At 40.7% G+C, this 25,041-nt stretch overlaps 1 protein-coding gene across 1 annotated transcript; it reads left to right on the top strand.

Moving 5' to 3' along the window:
- The first annotated feature begins 446 nt into the window (after positions 1–446).
- Positions 447–17,896, top strand: ago2 (argonaute RISC catalytic component 2). The gene is made up of 21 exons (XM_061059328.1): positions 447–727; positions 1,930–1,977; positions 2,781–2,961; positions 3,051–3,171; positions 3,302–3,483; positions 3,928–4,064; positions 4,158–4,292; positions 6,544–6,631; positions 6,951–7,098; positions 7,201–7,320; positions 8,255–8,377; positions 8,520–8,653; positions 9,170–9,354; positions 9,851–10,010; positions 10,135–10,225; positions 10,934–11,128; positions 11,340–11,474; positions 11,879–11,980; positions 12,171–12,370; positions 12,502–16,173; positions 16,288–17,896. Exons 1-20 carry the CDS (start codon positions 709–711, stop codon positions 12,608–12,610), a joined length of 2,613 nt encoding a protein of 870 aa, XP_060915311.1. The 5' UTR covers positions 447–708; the 3' UTR covers positions 12,611–16,173; positions 16,288–17,896.
- Positions 17,897–25,041: the final 7,145 nt, after the last annotated feature.

The following is a 25,041-nucleotide window of genomic DNA, read 5'->3' as shown; positions in this document are numbered from 1 at the left end:
TGAATTCGGGTCAGGGCTGAGAGCGCGCAGAGTGCGTCTGACGTCACTGAAGCGTGCAGCCAGCAAGATTGTTCACCCCATCAACAACAATTTATATTCTTTTGGCCTTAATTTACACCAAAATGCACTGGTTGAGAGCTTCTAAGGATTGGGCACGATTTCTTTTTTTTTTTTTTTTAGGAAGAGTCAGCCTTTATAAATTGTAAATATCTGATACTAGAACGCGCATACTAGTGATGTTTATTAGTTTGTGTTTCTCTGTTACATAGGTGACAGGTTACCGGATTATTATAAGTATTATTTTAAAAGTGCAATACAAAATGTTTTTGCGCTTGTGCCATGTTGATATGAAAACAAAAACAACCAAAATGTAGTATCGTCATGGTTCAGTCAGTCGGCTTGATGGGGGAGCGACCAAAGGCGGAAGTACAGTGGAGGGGAGCCTCTTGGCCTGCATGGTTCTTTTCCGTACTATCTTTTCTCTCGGCTCCCGTTTTGTGTGTTGGGGGGATGGGGCCGTGCCGAGGATGAGACACTCCAAATATTTACCACTTGGCTAACTATATATCTTTATTTCTGAACTGGGCTTCCTCCATTGCTCTTGTTCATTTACATACTTTTCGACCACGTATGAGTTTCGGTGGGATTTCGCCTAAATAAAGTGGAGTGTTCGTAGGTCCACGACACACGCTTAAAAAAGTCGACAAAATGTATTCCTCTACTGGAGGTAAGTGCTGGAGCTAACATTAGCATCGGCGAAACGATACAGCTAGTAAATGTTAACACTAGTTGCAGCATTGTTGTGCCTCATTGCATCGAGCCACTGCTGAAACACACTTTGAATTCTTATTTCTGTTTTCCCTGATTATTACAAGAGTAGAAATGGTGCGATCAAGAACATCTCGTCCCGGTCTAAGTGGAGGCATTAGTAGCAGAGGCTAGCGTGCAACAACAAGAAGCTGCTTTTACCTAGCCAAGTTAGCTCCTGGGTAATTCGCATGTTAACTTGTGTTAGCTGCCTGATATAATCACACGGGGTTGGATTGATCGGCGTTTGTATCCTCGATCAGATGCGCGATTATTAAAGACAAAGATGATTGTTGTTTTTGAGGATGTGCTAGTTGCACACCCAGTAGAAAGTTGAAGCGGCCGACCATGCTATCATCACCAATCTTAGTCATGGGGGTAGTATCCGACTTCATTTGGTAATTACACATGTGTTACCATTTTTTTTGCCCCTGTGTTTACATTTAAGGACGCCTCGATATTGCGCTGTGGTTGTATTTCAACCTTTTTGACATTGAACATATAGAGGTTATGGAGGATACACATGAAGTTTGAGTGAGGTAACACAGTGTAACAGTTGGTTTTCATTTGTGTGACTGTAATATAGATATATGATAGATCAGATAATGTTATCTCACTTGTCTCTGTTTATCCAGGTAAACTGTGCAAGATTTGTCCTTCTGTCTTATATAGTTATTTGGGTTGGTTCAGTGGAAAGTGTGGTTTCTAATGTTGCAGGAGGCATCTCTTCTCTTCTTGTGGTACTAAATTACAAATTGTCTCAGCGTGTACATTATTTTCTCCAAGAAAGGGTGTCTTCAGTGGACTGAGATAACCAGCTTGCCAGACTCCTTCTGTGTGCAGATTGATAAGGGCTCTTTGACAAAGTTGGCCTTGATTGTGGACGATGGTGCTGTGGAATCGATAAGAGATAAATACATACTGTTATGGGTGTTTGCGATGAAAAATTAGTAAAACTCTATTCAATGTTTATTTTTTCGATCAAAAAAATGCTCCTGTGTGTGTGTTATAACAAGACAGAAACATAACTATACATTTTCGCTACTTCTAGAAATGTCAGTGTGCATTAGATCAATTGTATTATAATGACTTCTTAAAATGTCTTTTGTTGCCCCTCTGCAGCCTCTGAGATGGCCGAGGGACCCCGTTCCTCTGGGTCAGCAAGCTCTGGTAAGTTTCTATTCCATATTTGGCCTTTAAAATCCTTAAACTGGCTGCTGCATGGTTCCAGTGTTAATGGCAAAAAAAAAAAAAAAAAAAAAAGACTTCGCCCATCACAATGTTTACTCATCAGGAATACAATTTAAACTTCTGGCTGAATAATGAAATAGTGCACTGTAAATGAGATAACTGAAGACATGCTACATGGTCCTCTGAGCTCACATCATCATGTGCTGTTAATGACACTGGTTTTGTAAACAGCAAAGGTTGTTCAATATATTCATTACTGGGCTTTATGGGTGTCGTTCTGTTTGAATAAGCAGAGCTGGAGCGTAAAGATAAGGCTCAGATGGGCACGGGGAGTTTGCACTGAAGGTCTCGCTGTAATATCTGAAGCTGCAGATCTATAGAGTCGTGGTTCAACGTGTCTGCTAATGATCAAGGCCTGATGCATTCTCTCCACGGTAGAACAGTACTCAAATCATAGCCTCATTAATGCCAGACATCTCAGAAGCCCACTACCCACTAAAATGAATGACCTGGAATATTTTTCCCAGTGTCAGGTGAGTTGGGATTCAGCTGTAATAACAACAATCAGTGAACTGTCAACAGTTAACTAAGTGTCAGTGTGGATTATGAACTAGCTTGCTGTAAACAACCTGTACAGCTCAATGCTGACTCTCCACTGGTTCTATTATAATAACTTAATAAATACTAACTTATGAGTTATAAGTGACTTGTCCAGATGCACTTGGGTCCTAAAGACTGTGGGGAAATGTCCAGTGTCTTTTATACATGTTTTTTTTTTCCAGAACCCCCATCTTCCCCAGTGCCAGAATATGTGTTCAAACCTCCATCACGGCCAGACTTTGGCACCATGGGCAGGACAATCAAGCTCCAGGCCAACTTCTTTGAAATGGAGATCCCCAAACTGGAGGTCTACCATTACGACATCGACATCAAGCCCGAGAAATGCCCCAGGAGGGTCAATCGGTGAGCATCGGCAGCCCCCTTGCATGTCCGTGTACACGGCATAAGCTTTGTGCTTATTCTCCTGTTGATGTTTTTTTTTTTTTCCTCAGTGAAATTGTGGAGCACATGGTCCAGCACTTTAAAACACAGATCTTTGGTGATCGAAAGCCAGTGTATGACGGGAGGAAAAATCTCTACACCGCCATGCCTTTACCCATTGGCCGAGACAAGGTATGTCATTTAAAAAAACAACAGATTAAATCTACACCTTTTTAGGAATGTTTTAGTGATTGGTTGCAAAAAGTTGAACTCTCACTGCAGTGCCTCTGTCTTTGTGTCTTCTCGCCCGTCTGTCACCCAGGTGGAACTCGAGGTGACCATTCCCGGTGAAGGCAAAGACCGCAGCTTCAAAGTCTCCATCAAGTGGGTGTCCTGCGTCAGCCTGCAGGCTCTGCACGAGGCTCTGGCAGGACGACTACCAAGCGTCCCGTTTGAGACCGTCCAAGCCCTGGATGTGGTCATGAGACATTTACCTTCTATGAGGTGGGTTTGTTATCGTTAAGAAGAGATTCTTAGATCCACGATAGATTGTCTTTTAACTGGTTCTGTTTTCTGGTACGTCTGTCAACGTTTATTTTGTAATGGCTGAGGGTGGTTAACATGGGGAAAGTGGCAGGGGGGCAATCTTTTTTATAAATGCTCAAACTTGTCTATAAAATCTGTTTCTATATCAGAGCTCAAACATAAATCAGGGTTGTGATTCTTCTGGATTTCAGACGTTGACCCAAGAGACATAAAATATCAGGGTTTCCACAAAAAGACTCTTAACTACTTTTTCTTTGTGTCTGTAAAACTGTTCAAATGCTGAGTGTTGTCAACAACATGTTCATTCACCGAGGGTCACAAATGTTGATTTTTAACCAGTCATGAAAATATCTCTGTTGGTATATTAATCGGGCTGTTGGGCTGACTCTCCTTTTGTCTCAGGTACACCCCAGTGGGCCGTTCTTTCTTCACTCCCTCAGAAGGATGTTCGAACCCCCTCGGCGGTGGTCGAGAGGTGTGGTTTGGCTTCCACCAGTCTGTCAGGCCTTCCCTTTGGAAGATGATGCTCAACATCGATGGTAACTTCAGTTTTTTTTTAATTTTCTTCACACACAAGTTTCTGTTATTTCAGTAAGGTCATTGTCACCCATGCGTGCTCGTTTCGCTTGCAGTTTCAGCCACTGCGTTCTACAAAGCCCAGCCAGTAATCGAGTTTATGTGTGAGGTCTTGGATTTCAAAAGCATCGAGGAACAACAGAAGCCCTTAACCGACTCTCAGCGAGTAAAGTTTACAAAAGAAATTAAAGGTGAGTGAAATTCTGAGCAGAAGATGTTGTCGTTTCTTGTCAATTAGATCAGGGATCAAAGATCTGTCGCCACAAGGAATTTTGTCATATTCAGAATTGTAATGATATTTTTGGTCTGTGTCCGTCCGACGGGGGAAGAAACAAGGAGAATGGGGGTTGCTGACAACTTTACATGCAGTTACGTGAATTGAAACACAGGTATAGCATCATGTTTCTGCGGTGTTTCATCTGGATGTGAGAATAAGAACTTCTCTCTCGTCTGCTCCATGATGTTCGGTTTAGACTTAAAGTCAGCTCTCATTTTGGTAGCTAACATCTGAGTGCACATTCCCGGACACATCATGTTTGTAGGCTTCAATGAGCGACTTAAATTACCCTGACCAAAGTGAAACACAGGAGAATGAAAGTCCATAACATGACGGTCAAGTTTGATAACCCTCTTAAAGTAATGTTCAGTGCGGTGCATAACTTTCAAGAGGCCTTGTTTTACACTTCAGGTATTCTTATCTCGAGCTGCTCGAGTAGCAGGCCTGAGTACTTCCTCCTCAAGCTTCAACCTTTTTCATATTCTAAGTTCAACACACTCCTAAAAGGTTTCGTTGCAGACTAAAATAACTTTATATATTTATGGGGAATTCTCCCCGACGCCCCCACCTGCATTTTGTTTTTGGAACTCTGTCACAATTTTCACTTCCCTTGAGTTCGCTGTATCACTGCCTGGTGCCAGTGGGTTAATATGAATAGGTGCACAATAAGGCTGTCAGTGTGTTCAAACATTACCGTCACAATGTACTTAAAGACACAGCCATGGTCATACCTACTGCCCTTGATTTTGAATAATGAATTATTCGTTTTATTTGATAGGAAACACATTTTAATATTAAGATGCTAATGTAGGGAGCTCCTCTGCATTTCATTTATATGTCCAGAATTTTCAGTCAAAAAGATTTGTTTTTGCTCGAATCCCTATTAAGGCCCTGACACATCAAGGAGATCGTCGGCCAGCGGTCCTAGTTGGTCCTACGGTGAGCGACCGTCGCCCCTTGTTTTTGCGGTGTGTCCAGCTCCGTCGCTATCCGTCGCTCCCCCCCCCCCCCCCCCTCGTCTGCTTTTTTTTTAAAGCCGATTCGACATGTTGAAGTTGAATCGGCGCCTGCGCAGTTGTTATGAAGAACCTCTCTGATTGGCTGTTCGGAGCTTTCATCTAACTCCAGCTCTCGACACATGTTGGGGAAAGCCCCTTGAGCATGCCGCTGTAGTATCCATGCTTTCACCCATTAGTGCGGTTTCTCCTTATTTGTCGGCTCGGCCTCTTCTTTTCTTTTTCCACTAAAAGACCAAGGGCTGACAACACCAGTGCCATTTTCAACTTTTCATCAGACATTATTCTGGATTAGTAGTACCTATAATATGAGTGGTGCGCGTCAGCGGTGTGAAAATGCTCTTGCATCATAACAATGGAATACCGCCGCCTGCTGGCATGGGGAGTTATTTCCTCTCACGCATGCGCAGAACGTACGTGGTGGTTGTCTGTCGGCTGTAGTCTTTGCGGTGTGTTCTAGAGCTAATTTTTGGCCAAGACAAAAGGGCCGCGAGGCGACGCCACAGTCGGCCTTAGTCGCCACTAGTTCTCTGCTGCCTGCTTGGTGTGTCAGGACCTTAAGATTCTTTGTGTTATTTGACAATAACATCTATTCATCAAGGAGAAAATTCGGCTACATGATTCAAAATTTGTGTCAAATTTAATGGTTAAATAAACGCCATCTTTAAAAGTGCACTATGTAGATTTGGTAGTGAAATTTAAAAGTTGGAGAAGTGAAACAATTCTATGCTATATTTTCTGAACTCAATACGCAAACTTTATTCAACGAAAAACATTTGGTCCCTAAAAAGCTGCCAGGAGAGTTATGGTTTCACTGGTGCGGGCCCTCCACCATAACTTCTAGCATTTTATCTTCAAACACTGTTCCATAGGGGCCACATTTTCCTCTGAGGACACTTTGTGTATAGAGTTCTGAACATATACCACAGAATCTGTACATTTCTCCAACTTTCACATTCCTCTACCAAAACTCCACAGTGCACCTTTAATTCTGTTATTGCTTGAAGACATTTTCTGTTTGTCCCTTTTCTGTCCCGTAACATGTAAGGACCTATGAACAATATCTTAAGTCACTAAAATGTCTCTTCATTTCACGATTTTGGTATTTAAAATCATTTGTTTATCTTTTTACATGATTCCTATACCTAGGCCTGAAGGTGGAGATCACTCACTGTGGGCAGATGAAGAGGAAGTACAGAGTTTGCAACGTGACCAGAAGGCCAGCCAGCCACCAAACGTAAGACGGCGCTCTTCATCACGCCTGTGGTCATGTTACATTATTAGAAAGTTCACTGCAGCTCAGTCGTTAGTCTACAGTGAAGACACAATAGACTGTTGTTACATGAATTCTTCTGTATTTAGCGCCGTGTATAATGCAGGCTCCCTCTATTTCTAGACGTTGTGTTTTTTAAGCACATACTGAGTGTTTGATGTGAGTAAAGTCTTGGCATTGATCTCTTTGCTCATTAAATGTGATGTGCTGAGCAGCTTTTAGGAGGTTGTTGTTGGAGAAATGTGGCTCCTCTTGACATTTCTGGTCTCTGTTCTTCCCTCAGGTTCCCTCTGCAGCAGGAAAACGGCCAAACCATTGAATGCACAGTAGCACAGTACTTCAAAGACAAATACAAGCTCATCCTGAGATACCCCCACCTCCCATGTCTACAGGTGGGACAGGAGCAGAAACACACCTACCTACCTCTTGAGGTAAGCAACAGATCCTACTCGTTCTTTCTTTGATTGGTCAAAGAGACTTCTCTAAATGTTTTCTCTTAAACTGTTGTCTCGCCCTTCTTTTGTTTATCCCAGGTGTGTAACATCGTGGCAGGACAGCGCTGCATCAAAAAGCTGACCGACAATCAGACCTCGACTATGATTCGTGCCACAGCTCGATCGGCACCGGACCGCCAGGATGAGATCAGTAAACTGGTAGGTCACCGAAGCCCTTTTTCACACTAGCACTCCTGACACGTTCCAGAAAGAAATCAGGACAGTATACAGCAGCAAAGCACTGCTCGGCATAAATGACATCATCTATCAGCCCATTAAGCAGAACTGAAATATCTTGAATATTTCCTGCTCACATGGGAAAACTTTGGGACATTCTCAGGCCTACAGTGCATGTGTGAAAGAGACTTGGGATAAGTGTTTACTGAATGAAACTTCGAGGTCAGTTCTGAGCCAGAAAAATAAATACATTTCAAACAAACTTACAAAAAAACAAACGTTGTCTTCGTGCATAACGACGCCAGAGCGTCCCCACAGATGTGGACAAAGTGTGGAGCCACTGACTCAGACTGATTTAACCCCTGGTTATATAAATTATACTTATATCAGAGTCATATTTACAGACTTTAAATAAAGATAAAGTATTTAAAAGGTAAGCAGAGGCTGAACTGTTTTCCTGATCAATGGAAAGTTTGAGCGAGACATCTCTTAAAGGTGTAGTGCAGTGATGTCACCACCTGGTCTCTGCACATGTTATTCCACTCTTACGCTGCGTAGCTGTTAGCGCTTGTGTTAGTGAATTACACACTTTTTCGGATTAAGGCTGATTTGCATAGAAAGGGGCACATTCTCCCCCAAAAGACTGAATAATGGATGATTTAAACACAAACCGCACAAACGCTTTTTGCTCCGCTGCACAATGCCTGCAAGCCCCTCTATGTGTTTTGATAATTAGACGGTGTCTTTGTCGGCTCAAATACTGTATGTACCATTACAACATTTTCCATCATCACTGCATTTAATGAAAATCTTGACAGACATTTGAACATGGCTGCATTTGCAGGTGTTGGGGGGGGTTAAGTGATGGGAGGAGATATTCACAGCTAACAAAACCGTTTTGTTTCTTTTTATCCAGATGAGGAGTGCCAACTTCAACACTGACCCTTACGTACGTGAATTCGGAGTGATGGTGAGGGATGAGATGACAGAAGTAAATGGCAGAGTCTTACAAGCACCTTCCATTCTGTACGGAGGCAGGGTAAGATGATCAGTCGTGTGGATGTGCTGATGGTTTACCTGAAAGACAGCACTCATTTTTTTACTGGTATCATTGGAACTACGTGATGTCCTGCAAACTGCACTAGCACTGCTAACAAGCTGGTGTTCATTGACGATTTCAGAACAAAGCAATAGCCACACCGATCCAAGGAGTCTGGGACATGAGGAACAAGCAGTTCCACACTGGCATTGAGATCAAGGTGTGGGCCATCGCCTGCTTCGCACCGCAGAGACAGTGCACTGAACTCCTGCTCAAGTACGTGAAACATTCCTGCTTATTGCAAATGTGTGTCATTGTCAACATTGTCCTTTGGATGCGTCTAATGGCAAGTAAGACAAAAATTAGAGGATGGCTAATTCCTGTAGCAAGTTCCTGCAGTGCACCTTCATAATAAAAGTCCTCAAACACAATGAAACATTGACACAGCACATTGCTGTCATGCTTGATTTGTCCAACAGTTTGTTCCTTCACAACTGAACAGTCTGGTGTCTAGAATCTTTTGATTGGCCCCATAAGGAAAGTCTTTTGCCTTTGTTGAGCTAAAAGAGTGCAAGATGAATATGTTCAGCTGTGCAATTTTCATCTGAGATGCTTGGCTAGGTTTTCTCTTTTGCATTCGTGTTCTGATCTCGAGTATGTTTCAAGGTGTATGTGCGTGTTGACATATCGTTGATGCAATGGATAGCATGTGCAAGACATGTTCTCCTTTGATGTTTACCTTATCATTTGCATCTTACAATCTAAACCCTAACTGAACGGTGTGTCTCTCAGAGCATTCACAGATCAGCTGAGGAAGATCTCGAGGGATGCAGGGATGCCCATCCAGGGTCAGCCGTGCTTCTGTAAATACGCCCAGGGAGCGGACAGCGTGGAGCCCATGTTCAGGCACCTCAAATACACCTACCAGGGCCTCCAGCTGGTGGTCGTCATCCTACCCGGGAAGACGCCCGTCTACGGTAAGGGATCCACTCACGCAGCCTGGAGTTCACAGAAAATGACTCGCTTCATAAGTAGCAAGCCGATCGTTGTGAAAACTAATGCTTTGACAGAGTTAAGTTTGGACAGTTAAAAAAACAAAAACATTATGCAATTCACAAACTGCCGAAATCAGCAAGGATTTAAATCTTAAGAGAAGTCATATTTGAGTCCCATGAAGTTGGTCTGATTCTAATGAACATTCCTGCTGAGTGAGTTTTACTGCTTCTATTGAAGCTTTAAGAAAAAAAAGAAGCATTTGGACCAGATGACGCTAATGTTCTCATTGAAACTCCAGGAATCACATCCTGCATAAAAGGATTGAGAGCTTTACAGATGATGCGGATGTGTTGATGCCACAGAGGTGAATCAGACCACGCATCCTGTCCCAGATGACTGCACCATTTTTTTTTATTTTTTTTTACAGAGAGTGTTTCATTAATTTCTCACCTTGTTGCCCTCGTGTGTGTGTTGCAGCCGAGGTGAAGCGTGTCGGGGACACGGTACTTGGCATGGCCACGCAGTGTGTGCAGGTGAAGAACGTTCAAAAAACAACACCTCAGACCCTCTCCAACCTCTGTCTGAAGATCAACGTCAAGCTGGGTGGTGTCAACAACATCCTCCTCCCACAGGGCAGGTGAGTAAAGGCCCGCGTATAATGAGATGAATCGATGGGACACATATTAAAAAATGTTGTTATACTCTCTTTTTATTTTGTGCTGAATTTTTAACTGTTTCTACTGTTTATCTTTTCACTCCAGGCCGTTGGTGTTCCAGCAGCCGGTGATCTTCCTTGGTGCAGATGTGACTCACCCTCCTGCAGGAGATGGCAAAAAGCCTTCAATCGCTGCCGTGAGTAGCTTCACACCATTCCTAAAAATGACAAAGGGATGCTAGCTTAAGCCCTAGAATCACCAACCATCAATGCAGTTCTGGAGCCTCTTTTAACTCATTGTTTTGGTGTTATCGCCGGAACATTTATTATATGACTGAGTCCAGGCTGCTCCCAGCAACACCCAAAGGACGACAATCACAGTAGAATTCCACCATGTGCTACCTCACTTAAAGAAAGCTGCAGCCAGACATCGTGACTGATGGGGTCTGTTTAGAAAAGTAAATGTTGCCTCTCTCTGCTTTATGTAAAAAAATAAGTGTTTAAGTGAAACGTATCAGTCATGTCTCTGCTTTTTTAAAATGTTTTTACCCTTAGAAGTCAAGAAGTTGTTGATGCAGTGATGTGCTTAAAAACCAGTTACCTGCAAACCAGGTTTTATGTTGGCAGGTATCTACCAGCTGTTGACTGGGGGTAAAGAGTCCGCCAGACTAAAGAGCAAAGGATGATTCATTTTACTGTTTAATGTATGTTGTAGGTCACGTATGGCTCTTCAAAGCATACGTCTGTAGTTGTTCAATATGGCCAAATTGGTAGTCCATAAACTCAAAAATAACCTAAATAAAGTTAACCTCCCTGAAACTCCCCATCAGCCTGCACCTTACACTTTTCACACGATGTTCTGTGACATATTTTTTTTTTACTCTTGTTGATATTTCCCCGTTCAGGTCGTGGGTAGTATGGATGCCCACCCTAGCAGATACTGCGCCACAGTGCGGGTGCAGCAGCACCGTCAGGACATCATCCAGGACCTGGCCACCATGGTGAGGGAGCTGCTCATCCAGTTCTACAAATCGACCCGCTTCAAGCCGACCAGAATCATCTACTACCGTGATGGCATCTCTGAGGGCCAATTCAACCAGGTGAAACTCATGGTAGTGATGATTCAGAAAACTATTAGAACCCAGGACAATTATCATTTGATAATGCATGCAGTGGAGCTGATTGATTTTTTTTGTATGGCTAATTGTTAACACCTTAGAATAGTCTCAAAGCTTTTCATCATAATAACCCTAACCCTATGCAAACAGTCATCTGTTAACCCTTCATGTCCTGTCACTTTAAACCATGCAGGTCCTTCAGCATGAGCTGCTGGCGATCCGCGAGGCCTGCATCAAACTAGAGAAGGATTACCAGCCTGGTATCACCTTTGTGGTGGTGCAGAAGAGACACCACACGAGACTGTTCTGCATGGACAGAAACGAGAGGGTGAGTATGATGTCAATGGTTGGGGTGGACATTTAGGCAATTATATCATAAACTTCATCAAAAAAAAAAGAGAGACCTGCATGTTCTCCTTTCACAAGAAGGGTGGATTTAAACTTTAACTTGACTGCTTGTTGATGGCATACAACAGCAAGACGGTTATTGTAGTTAGTCAGGGTTACCTAAAGTAAAGCAAGTAAATCATGTTAAGTATAAACCCAAGCTATTGTCACGCGAAGGCACCAAACTAGCTGCCAAGGGCTTACTCAATTTCTGTACACTTAGATACACGTAAGACATTTAATAACACTAGAGAAAGTATATAAGTCGAACACTTGATTGGTTATGTCCTTCTCATATCTGTTAAAGGAATAGAATCCATAGTGTTTGTGTTTTTCATTCTGAAGGTTGGGAAAAGTGGCAACATTCCTGCAGGCACCACGGTGGACACCAAAATCACTCATCCATCAGAGTTTGACTTCTACCTTTGCAGTCACGCTGGAATTCAGGTAAGAACTGAATGAAGAACACGTGTAGCAAGTAGCCATGAAGAAGAAAGCACAACAACAACAAAAAAATCAAAATATGAACAAATCTGGCCAAAGAAGAGAAGGAGGTCGACTCTGCAAGATGTTTGTGTTTGTTTTTTTTTTTTGTTTTTATCCACTCGACTCAAAATCGACTCTCACTTTCTCGCAGGGTACCAGCCGGCCGTCTCATTATCACGTGCTCTGGGACGACAACCACTTCACGTCAGATGAACTGCAGGTCCTCACATACCAGCTCTGCCACACTTACGTGCGCTGCACCCGGTCAGTCTCCATCCCAGCACCAGCTTACTACGCCCATTTGGTGGCTTTCAGGGCTCGCTATCACTTGGTGGACAAAGAACATGACAGGTTAGGACTAAGAACCTTTTTTTAAACTGTTTTTTTCTTCATGATATGAGTTCTTGTTAATCAAACATCATTAAACACTCGTGAAGCCCTCAACAGTTCCCTAACTTTTTTTTAATGTTTGTGTTGCACAGCGCCGAGGGCAGCCACACATCAGGCCAGAGCAACGGGCGGGACCAACAGGCTTTGGCAAAGGCCGTTCAGATCCACCAGGACACCCTGCGCACCATGTACTTTGCCTGAGACCGCAAAACCCCCGGAGGTCGGCGTGGGTGAGACCCCACTGATGTTACACACTACCCCCTCGCTGTCTCACCGTCAGCTGTAGATAGCGCCACAGTGGTGATCTCCCTACATGAGAGACCTGTCAGTTGACCATGTGTCTACAATTGTACATCAGCCCCCCCCCCCCCTCCCCGACCCACCCAAACAAAGCCAGCTGTTAGACTGTAAGATGCAAAGTAATCCCTCTTTCTGGGCTTCGAGCAGGAAGAGGTATCATTCAAAAGTTGCGCATTAGTGTGTGTGTTTTTTTTTTTTATTATTATTTGTTGTTGGGGAAATATGTTGCAAAAGTATTGAAGCAAAAGTATGTACACTAACAGAAGAAATACTTTCTAAACTAGTGGACAGTGTCATTGTACATCAGGGTGATTTTTATTACTCATAGGTTTCACCCTCCTTCTCCTGTCTCTTGTGTTTTGGGCCTCAGTGCTTGAAGGGAGAAGGAACAAATATTGTCAAAAAAGAAAAAAGGAAGGGGGGGGGGCTGTTTGCTGTTTCTATGCCTATTGATTTCCTCCTGACAAACATTATCAGCCAATCAAAGCAAAGTGCACTGACCAGAATGGGTACTTCAATCAGGACTTAAGTACTTAACATGTTGAGGGTTGTGTGTGACTCTTTCACATAGGGCACTATGTGATGAAAAGTGCCATTTGAGACCACCTTTTTGTTGTCATTTCTATGTGAAGACGAAGAACTATTAGGCCCACATGTGATGGGGGTTTTTCAGTATTTATCCCTGATTGACACGGAGTACCACAATATGCCAAATCTGGTGATTACATACAGAAAAGAGTTCTTTGCATCAGATTTGTTAACAGCCCTTGAACCGACCCTTAGTTTGTTCTAGAGGTTCAAACACAGCATTTTGACCCTTCTCTGCCTCTCCTGAACGTCTGATCTGAAAGAGAAAGTGTATTGGGACTGGTTCCCAGCAAGGACACCTTTCTAATGTACTCTGAGCCGTGTTGATAAAAAGACACATGACATAGAAATCAACATAGAGGGGGACTTGATGAAATCCTTTTCTCCCCCTTTTGTTTTTGTAGTCTAATTTAATTTCAATTTGTCTTTTTTTTTTTGTTACGAATATGCATGTAGCTGACTCCTCTTTTTAGACTTTTTGTGATATGTGTTTGATTTCCTCCTTTTCTACACGTTAACCCTTTTCTTTCATGTTTTTATTGTAAATAGCCGCAGGATAGTGTTTTTGTTTTCTGCCGTGTTTCCGTCAAGAGCGTGATATTTGTGTGGCGCTTGATATCCAGGCGTTCGGTACAGTGGAGTGAAAGCTGCAACAAGTTGAACTGATCAGAGTCCCTTAAAAAAAAAAAAAAAAAAAGGAAAAAAAAGTTTTCGCTCTATGAAGCGGGAGCAAATGTCGCACAAAAGCTTGGGTTTTATGCAAATGACTTTTTGTGAGTCTTTCTACTTTAGAGTCATGTTGGTGATGAGGTATATTTTGAATAAGCTTTCAGCGGAGGCTGCTGAAAATGGAATAGAGATTTTCTTTTTTTAATGACCGGCCCACATGTAGTCTAAATTCACTCTGTCTATTTCTATACAGATTTTAAATGCAAATACTCTCTTGCCTTCTGAGACTGTCTTACTAATGATTCTAGACAGTTCCTAACATCCCACCTGAGTTTGAAAACTAAGTTAACACATAGTCTTGATTGGAGGCAAGTAGTCTACACTTTCTAACTATGCATCATTTTTAACCAAGAGATTTCTCAGTGGGGGTCTCTCACATGAATTTGGGTCATTTCTAGAGGTAGATAATCAGGGCTTTTATTCTCTTTTCTTCTTGGTTGTTTCCCCCTACCCCCACCCCCTCTCTTTTTTAGCATGTTGCATTTAGTAGCGTTTTCTTAGTGCTTTTCAGCATCTTCATGCCTTTTTTCTTAAAAAGGTGGGTGAAGTATTTATGTGGTCATTTGTAACGCTGTCGATTTTATAGCCTGAAAAGTTGGGTGTATCCTTTGTAACACGCAATCTTTCTTAGCCAAACAAGATTACAAACTTTTACATGATTTAATATTCACAAAGACACGACGTAAGCACAAAAACAAAAAAAAAGGAACGTCTTGATTCTAGGTGCTAGAAGTTTTCACTGTAAACCACCTTAAATCCTCACTGGACTAGTCGACAAGGCTCTGTACATGTACGTTATAACAGAAACCGAAAGATGCTTCATCATGTCGAAGATCTTTCCTCTCCCTCTGACGACCTCTGTGTGTCATCCTTTTTACTCATTTTTACCTGTAAAGCAACTAGAGATCCGACTGACTGTGTTTGTGGGGCATTCTAAAAAAAAAAAAAAGAGAGAAAGAAATCATGTACTTGATATTTACTGTTATGATGTCAATATTGTTCTTATCGGTGCTGGTCTCACAACATGTAAATTTAGATGCACTTTTGATAGCAGAGTGTCAGTGTGACTTCTACAGACGTGATCGCTGCAGGAGGCTCGGCCATATCGCGTGACACCGGTGTAATTGTCTGGAAATGGCTGTGTGTTCTACCTCTTGTTACCTGTTTAAGTGTTATGGTAACATCACACTGCTGGCCATTTCTGCATAATTACCCCTGCTATCTAATCTAATTGGCATTTTTCCGGAGTCTTGCATTGACAGTAGAGGTTTGAAACGCTTTGTGTGCATGATGCTGTACACGCTTTCTCACTTTATGGAGTTGTGTAATCTTTTTTTTTTTTTTTTTTCTCCATAGTTTTTATTCAAACTGAAAAGAGAGAATGTGTCTTCTATTTCCTGTAAGGGTTTTTTTTGTTTTTTTTTAGCGTTGAGCTGCACGACCAAATTCTTTTGACGAGTGTTTGTATTCACACTCAGCTTTCCCTCCTTTCTTTCCTTTTTTTAAATTCTATGCACCAGTGGAACGGCCGACTTTGATTTAAACGCCGGAGCAGTTTTTTTTTTTTGTTTTTTTTTTTAACAATGAATGCAGAGCCTTCATCGGGTCTCATGGGTGCATGTCCTGGATTTGATGGAATTGTAAACGTACCCTTTGCGGTGCTGACTGTGTAAGTCGCCTTTAAGTTGGAAATATTATAAAGACAATTTATAAAGTGCGTATTGAATTCCACATCAAATATGTTCATACATAACTCTTAACTGTGCGATCATGCATTGAAATATTTGTGTTGAAGTTAGACTGGATGAGGAGAGTCTTGTTCTCTAGTTTGATGGAGACTGGTGTGGGGTCTGTGTTCAGAAATGTGATACTCACCAGAAAACACTTGTCATATCGTGTCAGGAAAGTGAACAAGTGTCCTAAATAATAGCATGCTGAAATTCATCATGGTGTGAGGAGATGGCTTCTTACTTGTAGTTACTGCTTCTTGTTTGTGTTTAAATGACCTGAACCAGCACCTTAACATAGCAGATGAGAATGGAATTGTTTTTTTTTTTTTTTTTTTCTCCCCCCCCCTGGAGAAAAAAAAAAAAAATCTCAAACATTTGTTGTTTTTGCACTAAACAAGAATTGACTTTGTGTAGCTGGTTGAGCGGTTGGCAGACAGGCGGCCCTCTTTTGTTTTTCATTCAGACGGCGGCTTCTCCAAACACGCCTGAGAAGCCTCGGTGTTGGATTCTACCTTTGCAGCCAGCGTTCAGCGTGCGTCGTCTTTGAGAAATACTCTTCTGCCTTTTAAAAAAAAAAAAAAAAAATGTAAACAAAAGAGAGAAACTTGTGGATGGGGGTTGCCTTTTTGTACAGTGAAGCGAGACATAAGGGTGCTTTTTATGTGACACAAACTGACAGGTGTCAGACAGAGACCATTAACTACAGACATTAGGTTCTCTGTGGGGATTTATACATATGTTATGTATACGGTAAATAATGATGAACGAAAGGTTGTGTGTGCGACACCACCAGACTTTACATATCAATATCCAGAAATCTGCTTGATCACAAGCTGAGTGGAGAATGTGTATGGAACATACTTAAAAAAAAAAAACACCAGCCTGGATGAATGTGGAGCTACTTTCAGTTTAATGGTGCCCGAGGTGCTTAGTTAGGAACTCAAAACACCTGCACAGGTAATGATACGACAGGATATATTGTCTCACATGATTTACAATTCTTCACCTCAGTTTGGCTTCCCCCCCGTGTCTTTTGAAGCAGTGAGCAGGAGCAGGTTCTAGAAACAGCTGGCTTGTTAACAAAAAGTCATATCAGAAGCTGATGGAATTAATAAGTCACGTCTTTTTTTTTTTTTTTTATGTCATGTATCTCTATATTTAAATATCCAGTTGAGAAGGCCTGGGATAAATGTCCTCCAAGTTGTAACGATCAGCCTGTTTACTTTTGTTACTTTTAGAATAAAGTACAGCTCGTTTTCAGAAAAAAGCAACAACTCATACAAATCTTTTTTTTTTTTTCTCCCCTCTGTAAAATAACTTTCCTCCTCTCTGCCTCTCATCCGTCTCTTGTAGAGAAAGAAACTATTGCTGATATAAAGAAAACCTCTTGTAGAGTAGATCCTATTTTCCTATCTCCAAATAATATCAATGAATGTACTTAGAGCCTGCGTGGTTTGTAATATTGTATAGGCGATCCATCCAGTACATTTATACTCACTTTTGCTTCTTGTGAATAGCCTCGTCTTTTTACTTTTTGGGTGTGTTTTTCTTCTATTTATAGGCTTTATGAAATGCAGAAAGTATTATGCTTCCTCCTTTGATATTTCATGGATTAAGATATCGCCCACATCACCGCTGGAATCATGAATCTGTTCACTGATTTACAGCAGGTAGAACCCCAGTCTGCAGTTGAGATGGCTTTCTCTGGATGTTTCACACTGGTGCAAAGCGTCGTCATCTTTATCGTCATGCTTGCGTGAGGTGCTGTAACATAAAGAGCTGCGTGCGTGCGCGTGTGTGTGTGCGTGTGTGTATATATATATGATGGTTGCTTTGGTGTGTGTGATGTTTGCTATTAGATGTTTGGCTTCTGCGCGAGGCCTAAGTCATATATTCCTGTGCTCTGATCTTGCAGAGTTGTCCTGTAAAATCCTGAAAATCCTCCCACAGTTCAGTGCACTAACTCGTTAGTGCACTGACACTTGAAAGCAAACAATCTAAGGTTTTTTTTTGTTTTTTTTGTTCCTTACTTTTGGTGATTGTATGACAGCGCAGTTGGGTTTTTTTTTCCAGAACTTACCATTTGTAATAAAAAAAAGCACTCGGCAAGCATTCTTTTCCTTTTTTTTTTTTTTTTTTTTAGAGAAACCTTTCTGAAGAATCACTTTGTCCTTGACGTCAGTTTTTATCATGCCAAATACCCGTAGCCATGTGACACTGGTGTGGTGTCCATGAGGTCTCTGTAGTGTTAAGTCTGAATTATTGAGTACAAAATCAAACGTGGTGATGGTCGACCTGAGAAAGAACCATTACACCTTTGTCCACTGACCACAGCGCCACATTCTGGTCGTCCTGTCTGGTCTTTGTCCTGGTTTTAAAGTTGCCTGGAGGCAGAAAAGTAATGAAGGGTCTTTAAGCGGTCCTTCAGCAGCCAAGCTTCCGTTGTTGTTTAGACTCATTTTTAGCCATGCTAGCAGGATAGCTGTACGGACGGCTAAGTTGGTCAGATGTTTTTGTCTTCACTTTAATATCTTGACAACTTTCACACAGATTGCCCTGAAACTTTGTTCAAACATTTGTGTTCAGGAACGGTGAATACAAAAGACTTTGGTGATCCAATGACCATATCTGCTGAATTACCAGCTGGTCACAGTTTTGCACATTTTGTGTAAAATTCGTAATGAATCCGTTTAATTTTGGCAACCTCGTGCCACTATAGTGGCAAATGTTTCAATTCTCTTTAGTTTTGTGACCAACAAAAGTAATGCTAAAACTTAATGGTATACGTTAGCATGTTAAATTAAGATTGGTTGTATCTGTAAACACTTAACCCGCCAAACATTAGCATGATAGAACTGCTTCATATCAACTGACTTAAGCAAGGCCAGGATGAGCCAGACAAACGGCTTGGCTGCCTTCAGTGGACATAAAGAGTCATATTTGGTTCTGTAAATCTGACTTCATGTGTGGAGAACTGTTACCTTGCTTCATCCAACTCAACCAAAACCAACCAAACAGAACCAAGACCATCCAGCTAATCTATATGCATCCAATCATGGAAGGCTCATGTGGGTATTTTTGTATATTCAATGCATTTCTAGTCTTCAGCATGACTTGGCTTTCTATTTTTTTTTCCATCTTTGGGAAAAAAAAAAAACTACCTCAGAGCAGTGTCAGGTGCTAGCTGATATAAGCCCTAATTTGTAATAATTGTAACAAAATCGAAAAAAATTGTTGTGACCAAACCAATTCAAGCCAATATTGTGTTAGAGAGCACTGTTCTTTCCTTTTTAACCTTAATAAATGGAAAACCAAGTAATCACGACTGGTTGGATGCTTTAGTTGGTGACATTGCAGGGGACCAAATCTTTGTAATTGGGCGTGTCTTGTGAGTCATTCATTTTTTTTAAATATTTTTTTTGAAGACCGAAGCAGCCCAGAACAATCTAGGACTTTTATCATAACTGAAATATATACCCATACAGGTGCCATCAGACGGGGCATTGCTGTTCACTCTGACAGGGTGTTCATATTCCAGTAAACGTTTGGAGACATGTTTGTTGGAAAGGTGTTGGTGCAGCAATAACATTGGTGTGTTAGCTGTGATTTGTTTGTTTAATGCCAGTCTGTCCTCTCTGCGTCAGATTCAGACAACGCCCAATGAACAGTTTAGACTTTCAGTTTTTTTTTTGTTTGTGTTTTTTTTTCAGCAGAATGTTGAGATATCAAAGTTTCATACTGGATAAAGCCACTCCACGTGATTTAATGCCTAATTTTCTTTGCCATGTTAACCCAGTACTGCAATAAAACCTTTTTTTTTTTTTTTTTTTCCTCCGTTCATTTCCACTCCACCTCGGATAAGCCAGACGCAACACCGTTTCTGTCAAGGGTATAAAACGACGACTTACAAAGGGAAAATAGACACATTTGAAAACACATTTTACAATGCATCAGAACATTGTAAACTTCAACGAGAGGTACATGTGAGGTCGTGTGGCGAATAGCTTCAGTCTGTCGTAAACTTTGAATGAAAACATCCGGCGCATTCGTAGTCGTCTTTATGTGTGCCTTTTTGTCACATCTCTCTCTCTCTCTCTCTCTCTCTCTCTCTCTCCACCATCTGGTTTGTGAGCCCTTTTACAAAAAAAAAGGTTTCACAAAAAATCTTCTGCGCCACATAAAGACAAAATGATTTACATTTCTTTTAGAATTTATCATGCAACCTTGAGTGTAGATGCTGCATAGAACGATCAGTATTTGTTTTTTGCACTTTCAAAGCAGTCTCAAATAAAGAAATAAAAAAAAAAAGGCCCACCGGGGGGCGGAAAGTAAAAAGAAATAACTGACGAGGTATTTTATGCTATCAATAGGAATTATAAGGAATGATATGACTTTGAAGAGCTTTTCTAAAAAGGTTGATATATCTATATATATTCATGAAGTACCTCATAAGCCTGATATATGCTGCATTGACTTTTTTTCTGTAGTGTACTTCATATTGTTCAGTCAAATTTTCATTTCCCCCTTTTGTTCTGGGGGGGGGAGGTTTGAATGTCACCACATGGCTGTGCTCACGCCACAACCAGTACATCTGATCAACTTCTGTTCTGTAACAAATCAATTCATTACACCTTGTGGCCAAATCCAAATGTGTCATTTATGCAATTTAAATGTAAATCTCATCCGAGTATTTCTCCGTTGTAGCCACGTCTGTTCTGTCTTTTTTCTTTTCTTTTCTTTTTTCCCATGTCTGTGTAGCAACAAAAAAAAATCTGGTTTATTTGATGAAGACGCCTCGTGCGAGGCTCTGTGGTATAAAACACGACTGTTGACTCAGGTAATGTCGTGAAAGGGCTGTATCTGCTTTACTATGCCCCCCCCTCTCCCCTAATCCCCCCCCCCCCCCTCTGCACCTTTGTCTTAAAATAGCCTTAGATCTACACGTGAGGTTTCTATTTGGCCTTAAAAGTTGAACAAATTATGCACTACAATTCCCCAGACTTGACAGAGAAAGCTTGATTCCCGTTCAGACACATTCTTTGAAGCGTTGCCTGTTATCTACCTCCTATGAATGTAGAGGCTGTCCTGGAGTTGTAGTCCACCGAGAAACTAAAAGGAAAACAGACAATCATCTGTAGTCTTTTACAAATATCAAATCTATTCCCCTCTTCATTTCTACATAAAGCTGATTCCAGGACACTCCGTTTTTGTTTTTTTCATGTTGTTTTCCCTCTTCGGCCATTTTCATTTTCTCCCCGTGTTGTTTTGAATTGTAAGCCATGATTGAGAAGCAAAGTGACCAAAGTCTCTTTTCAACGGCAGCCCCTGCACAGCCGCGTGAATTCAAACCTCCCTTCCATTGTGTCATTTTGAGCTCAGTGTTGAGTTGTTGTTTCTTTTTTTCTCTCTCTTTTTACTCTCTCTCTCGCTTCTCCCTTATTTAAACCACGACATGCCAAAACTGAATTTGCTGTCATTCCTGTTCTGGTGAGGGTCTTTTTGTTGCTCATTTCTAATTTGTTCACATCCACTGCTAAGCTCCTTGTTCTTGTTGTTGTAAAGTTGTAAGCTTTGATTTCTATTTTACATTTCCTAATATTTTTTTTTGTTAACAATTATGCTTACAGAACACAAGATATGCTGTAAACCCTTTTAGGACATAATGTGAATATGTATCACTTAATATAGTTCACTCTTTGGCTTGACTGTAAGTTGCGTTAATTAATAAAATGTTGAAAAAAAATCTCTTGTGATGACTCTTCTGATTTTTTGGATTTTTTTTACACTGTAGTAATGTGACGAAGTTTAAGACAAGCGAGAAGAAGAAGAAAGAGTAACAGCAAAACCAACCCTGTGAGAGAATACTGAGTACAAACTAAAAAGTTTACAGAAATATAAGAATGTTGTAGAAAAGTCTAAAAAAGAAATCCAATCATAGTAAAACAAGAAGGAAAAAGAATGAAGAGGATCTGAGTAAAATAAATTCAAATGAAACGAGGTGTATTTTGTAGTTTACATCAGTGCACATGTTTGGATCTCTGTTCTAGGCAAAGACAGTCTCTCTCTGTTGTTGAATTTGGACGGGTTTGTTTGATGAATGAGGGAGTATCACGTGTGGGGAGGAGGAAGGAAAGGACAAAAAAAAGAGCATACTCATAAATAAGTAATGAACTACCTTAAAACATCATATTAAGGCAGAGTAAAATAATGTCATCTTTACAAAAGATCTTTGTGAGCTATAGCTGTAATATGATGTATGAAGGAATACATACATGCATATAACATGAAGCACGCTTTGAAATATATACACATATCATATGTATAAATACATATCTACATACACATGACAAATGGTGCTTTTCTAGTCTTCTGACTACTCAAAGTGTTGTTCCACCTCTCTGTTCACACCATGATGGCAGAGGCTGCTGTTTAAAGATTCAAGATGAACTTTATTGTCTCACATAGTGAGAAATTTGGATCTGACTCTTAACCCGTGCTGCAGACATAAAAAAGACAATAATTGACATCATTCACATAAAATGAAAAACATTATTAAAAATTAAGTATATAAATAACATCAGGTTCTTAAAATACCATTACAAATGCGCAAAGACAATTCCAGTGCCAGTCAGTCTTATTTGCCACTATTTAAAAGTTTCATAGAAATGGGGATACATTCATCTATAAACCTGTTCAGTCTACAACGGGGAACTCTGAACCTCTTACCAGAGGGCAGCAGCTCGTACTCTGTTTGTAGAGTGTCCCATCAGTATAACTAATCCATTCATACGTACTCGCACGCAGAGGTAGAAACTTGGAGTTAGGTGTCTTGCCCCACATGTGGCTGCAGGAGCTGGAGATCCAACCCCCAACCTGCCAGATGAGAAACGAACAACTTTACCACTGAGCCACAGCCGCCAATAGACTTACCACATACTGTTCAACATCACAGTTTCTTCTCATACTAATGGTATGTTTAATACATCAAAAAATCTATATTATTGTTATGATGTAATAGTCATGTATTAAGAGTATTATAATACGGGAATAATGATTTATAACAATTAACTTTACACCTCAGCATAGAAATGATGATACATAATTTTATGATATTGTGATATGTTTATAAATATAATATCAATAACAACAATATTATATACCAAGAAGAAGGCAGTACAGTAATTCTAATAGTGTAATATACCATTTTATGATACCATATCACACATTTCAAGGTTAACCAAAACACTGCTTGTACAGCAATGAGGGATGAGAACAGACTGGGCCGTTGGAGAGGAGAGCAGCAGACATCTATTGTTTGTGTCACCTTCTGTTTGTCTTGTTCTACACTGGCTTACCCATAATTGGGAGGGAAGGGTTACTGCCCAGCCCACGCCCAGCCGTCCCTGTCATGGGTCCCACCGTCTCCCATGTTTAAGAATTGTCATTGTCTAATGTTTTTTCTTTGGGTAAAATGTTGATGTCATGGTCCATTATTCAGGAACCTTCTTGCTGTGAGGTGACTACAGCCCTGTGCAGCTCTTAAATATACAGGAATATATTTTTCCATTAACATTAAACTAGATTGTTCTTTTTTGAATCAAGTCTCACTGAATTATTTCTAGGAAAGCTACAAGGAGGGATTATAACCAAAACATGATAAACCAAAAACTTCCCCTGGCCGACTGAGGAAGTGATCAATAATGATTGGTTGAAAGTGTTTTCCCCTTTGGTTGTGCTACTCTTGAAAAAATTAATTTGCACAAACAGTCCAAAAATGTTTCCTCATCAGTGGCACCAGTGCAGAAAATTGCAGATGGAAAGATCTAATTTCCAGGAATTTTCCCATATCACGGACTCTCCATGCAGCCATTAGGTTATGCTTTAGCACTTTGTATGACACGTCTTTAAATGTAAATCTATTTATTTAACAATGTCGTCACAGATGACAGTCACTGTACAATATGCTGCATGAACAAACTGTCAAAGCTCAAATCTGAATTCAGTTTCACTTTACTTTATCAGATAATATGACTCCAGTATACATTTTGATCTGTACAGAAACAGTCACCAGTTAAGGTTCGATTGCACATCCAATGTCTTTTACTTCAACAAAATATCAATAATGTCAATAAGAGTTTGGTCAGGTTTGTTAAAGTTTATTTCTCTGATAAAAATGTAAAAACATCTGTAGACATGAGGTTGATGTGAAAACAGACAGAAGGGTTGTTCTCTGACATGTGGCACAGCGAGTTTCTCACATGATATAAATATAGAACGCAAACAATATCCACAGAAGGTCATCTACCAGGGTTTGAAAACGTTGTGTCCTCAAGTTCAGCTTTCAGAACAAATAAATGGAATTCTTTCACTATTTTTGTTCCAAGCTCCAACAATAGTGCTTTCAGTTTCATCCTTTGGCTTTGCTATCAAATCCAATGTTGGGTGTGAAATCATTCATTTATAACTGCCTACAGTTAGAATCCCAATCAGATTTAACATGAATGAATTCTTTTTGGAGTTGGATCGGGGCTTTGGCATGATGCAACAGTGAAGATCCAGAACAGAAAGAGGGAGCAGGTTTGTGCCACATCCACAAATATTAAACATTCACCGGCTAATGTTGACAGTCGACTCCAGACAGACACAGACAGGCTGATAACAGGATAGCGAATCAAATCAAAACAAATCAAATGAGCATGTGTGACAAACACTAAACACTATTCACCACCACACTGATGGGAAAACTAGAACGAGAAAAACAAAACTGAATAAGCAGACACAGTGTTTGATCCTGAAACATACACGATAAAGATGATTCTCGTTACATACTGAGGGAGTTGTGCGCTTATGAGCCTTTCAACCGCTTTCTTTCTGCGAAGTTTATCCTGGACAGGACGCTGATAGAAAAATGTACGGGTCTGCTACTTCCAAACTAAAGGAAAGGTTGTATGGACGCAAAAATAAAACTGCTACATCGATTTCAGATATTTAGAGCTCTTGGTTTCTTGGACAATGACTGCTCAGAGTTCCTCTAATCCATCTCTTTTTCCTCGTCTTCTTATTGAAGCTTGGATCGGGATCATGAATCCTGGATGTCCGTGGAGATTAAAAACTGACACACATACTTGAAATCAATCAACGGAAAGAACTACAACATTAAACTACAACAATAAATTAATGCAAAAATATGGCCCCTCGTAAGGTGGCCAGATTTTTTTTGTTTTCTTCTCACTGAAATTCCACATTGAATAGAAAGATCTTTCATAAAAAGTTATAAAATAAATA

Source organism: Labrus mixtus, chromosome 16 (genome assembly GCF_963584025.1).
Source record: "Labrus mixtus chromosome 16, fLabMix1.1, whole genome shotgun sequence".
Classification (NCBI taxonomy): domain Eukaryota; kingdom Metazoa; phylum Chordata; class Actinopteri; order Labriformes; family Labridae; genus Labrus; species Labrus mixtus.
Note: the sequence above shows the minus strand (reverse complement) of the source record. Positions and strands in the feature narration are given on the sequence as shown.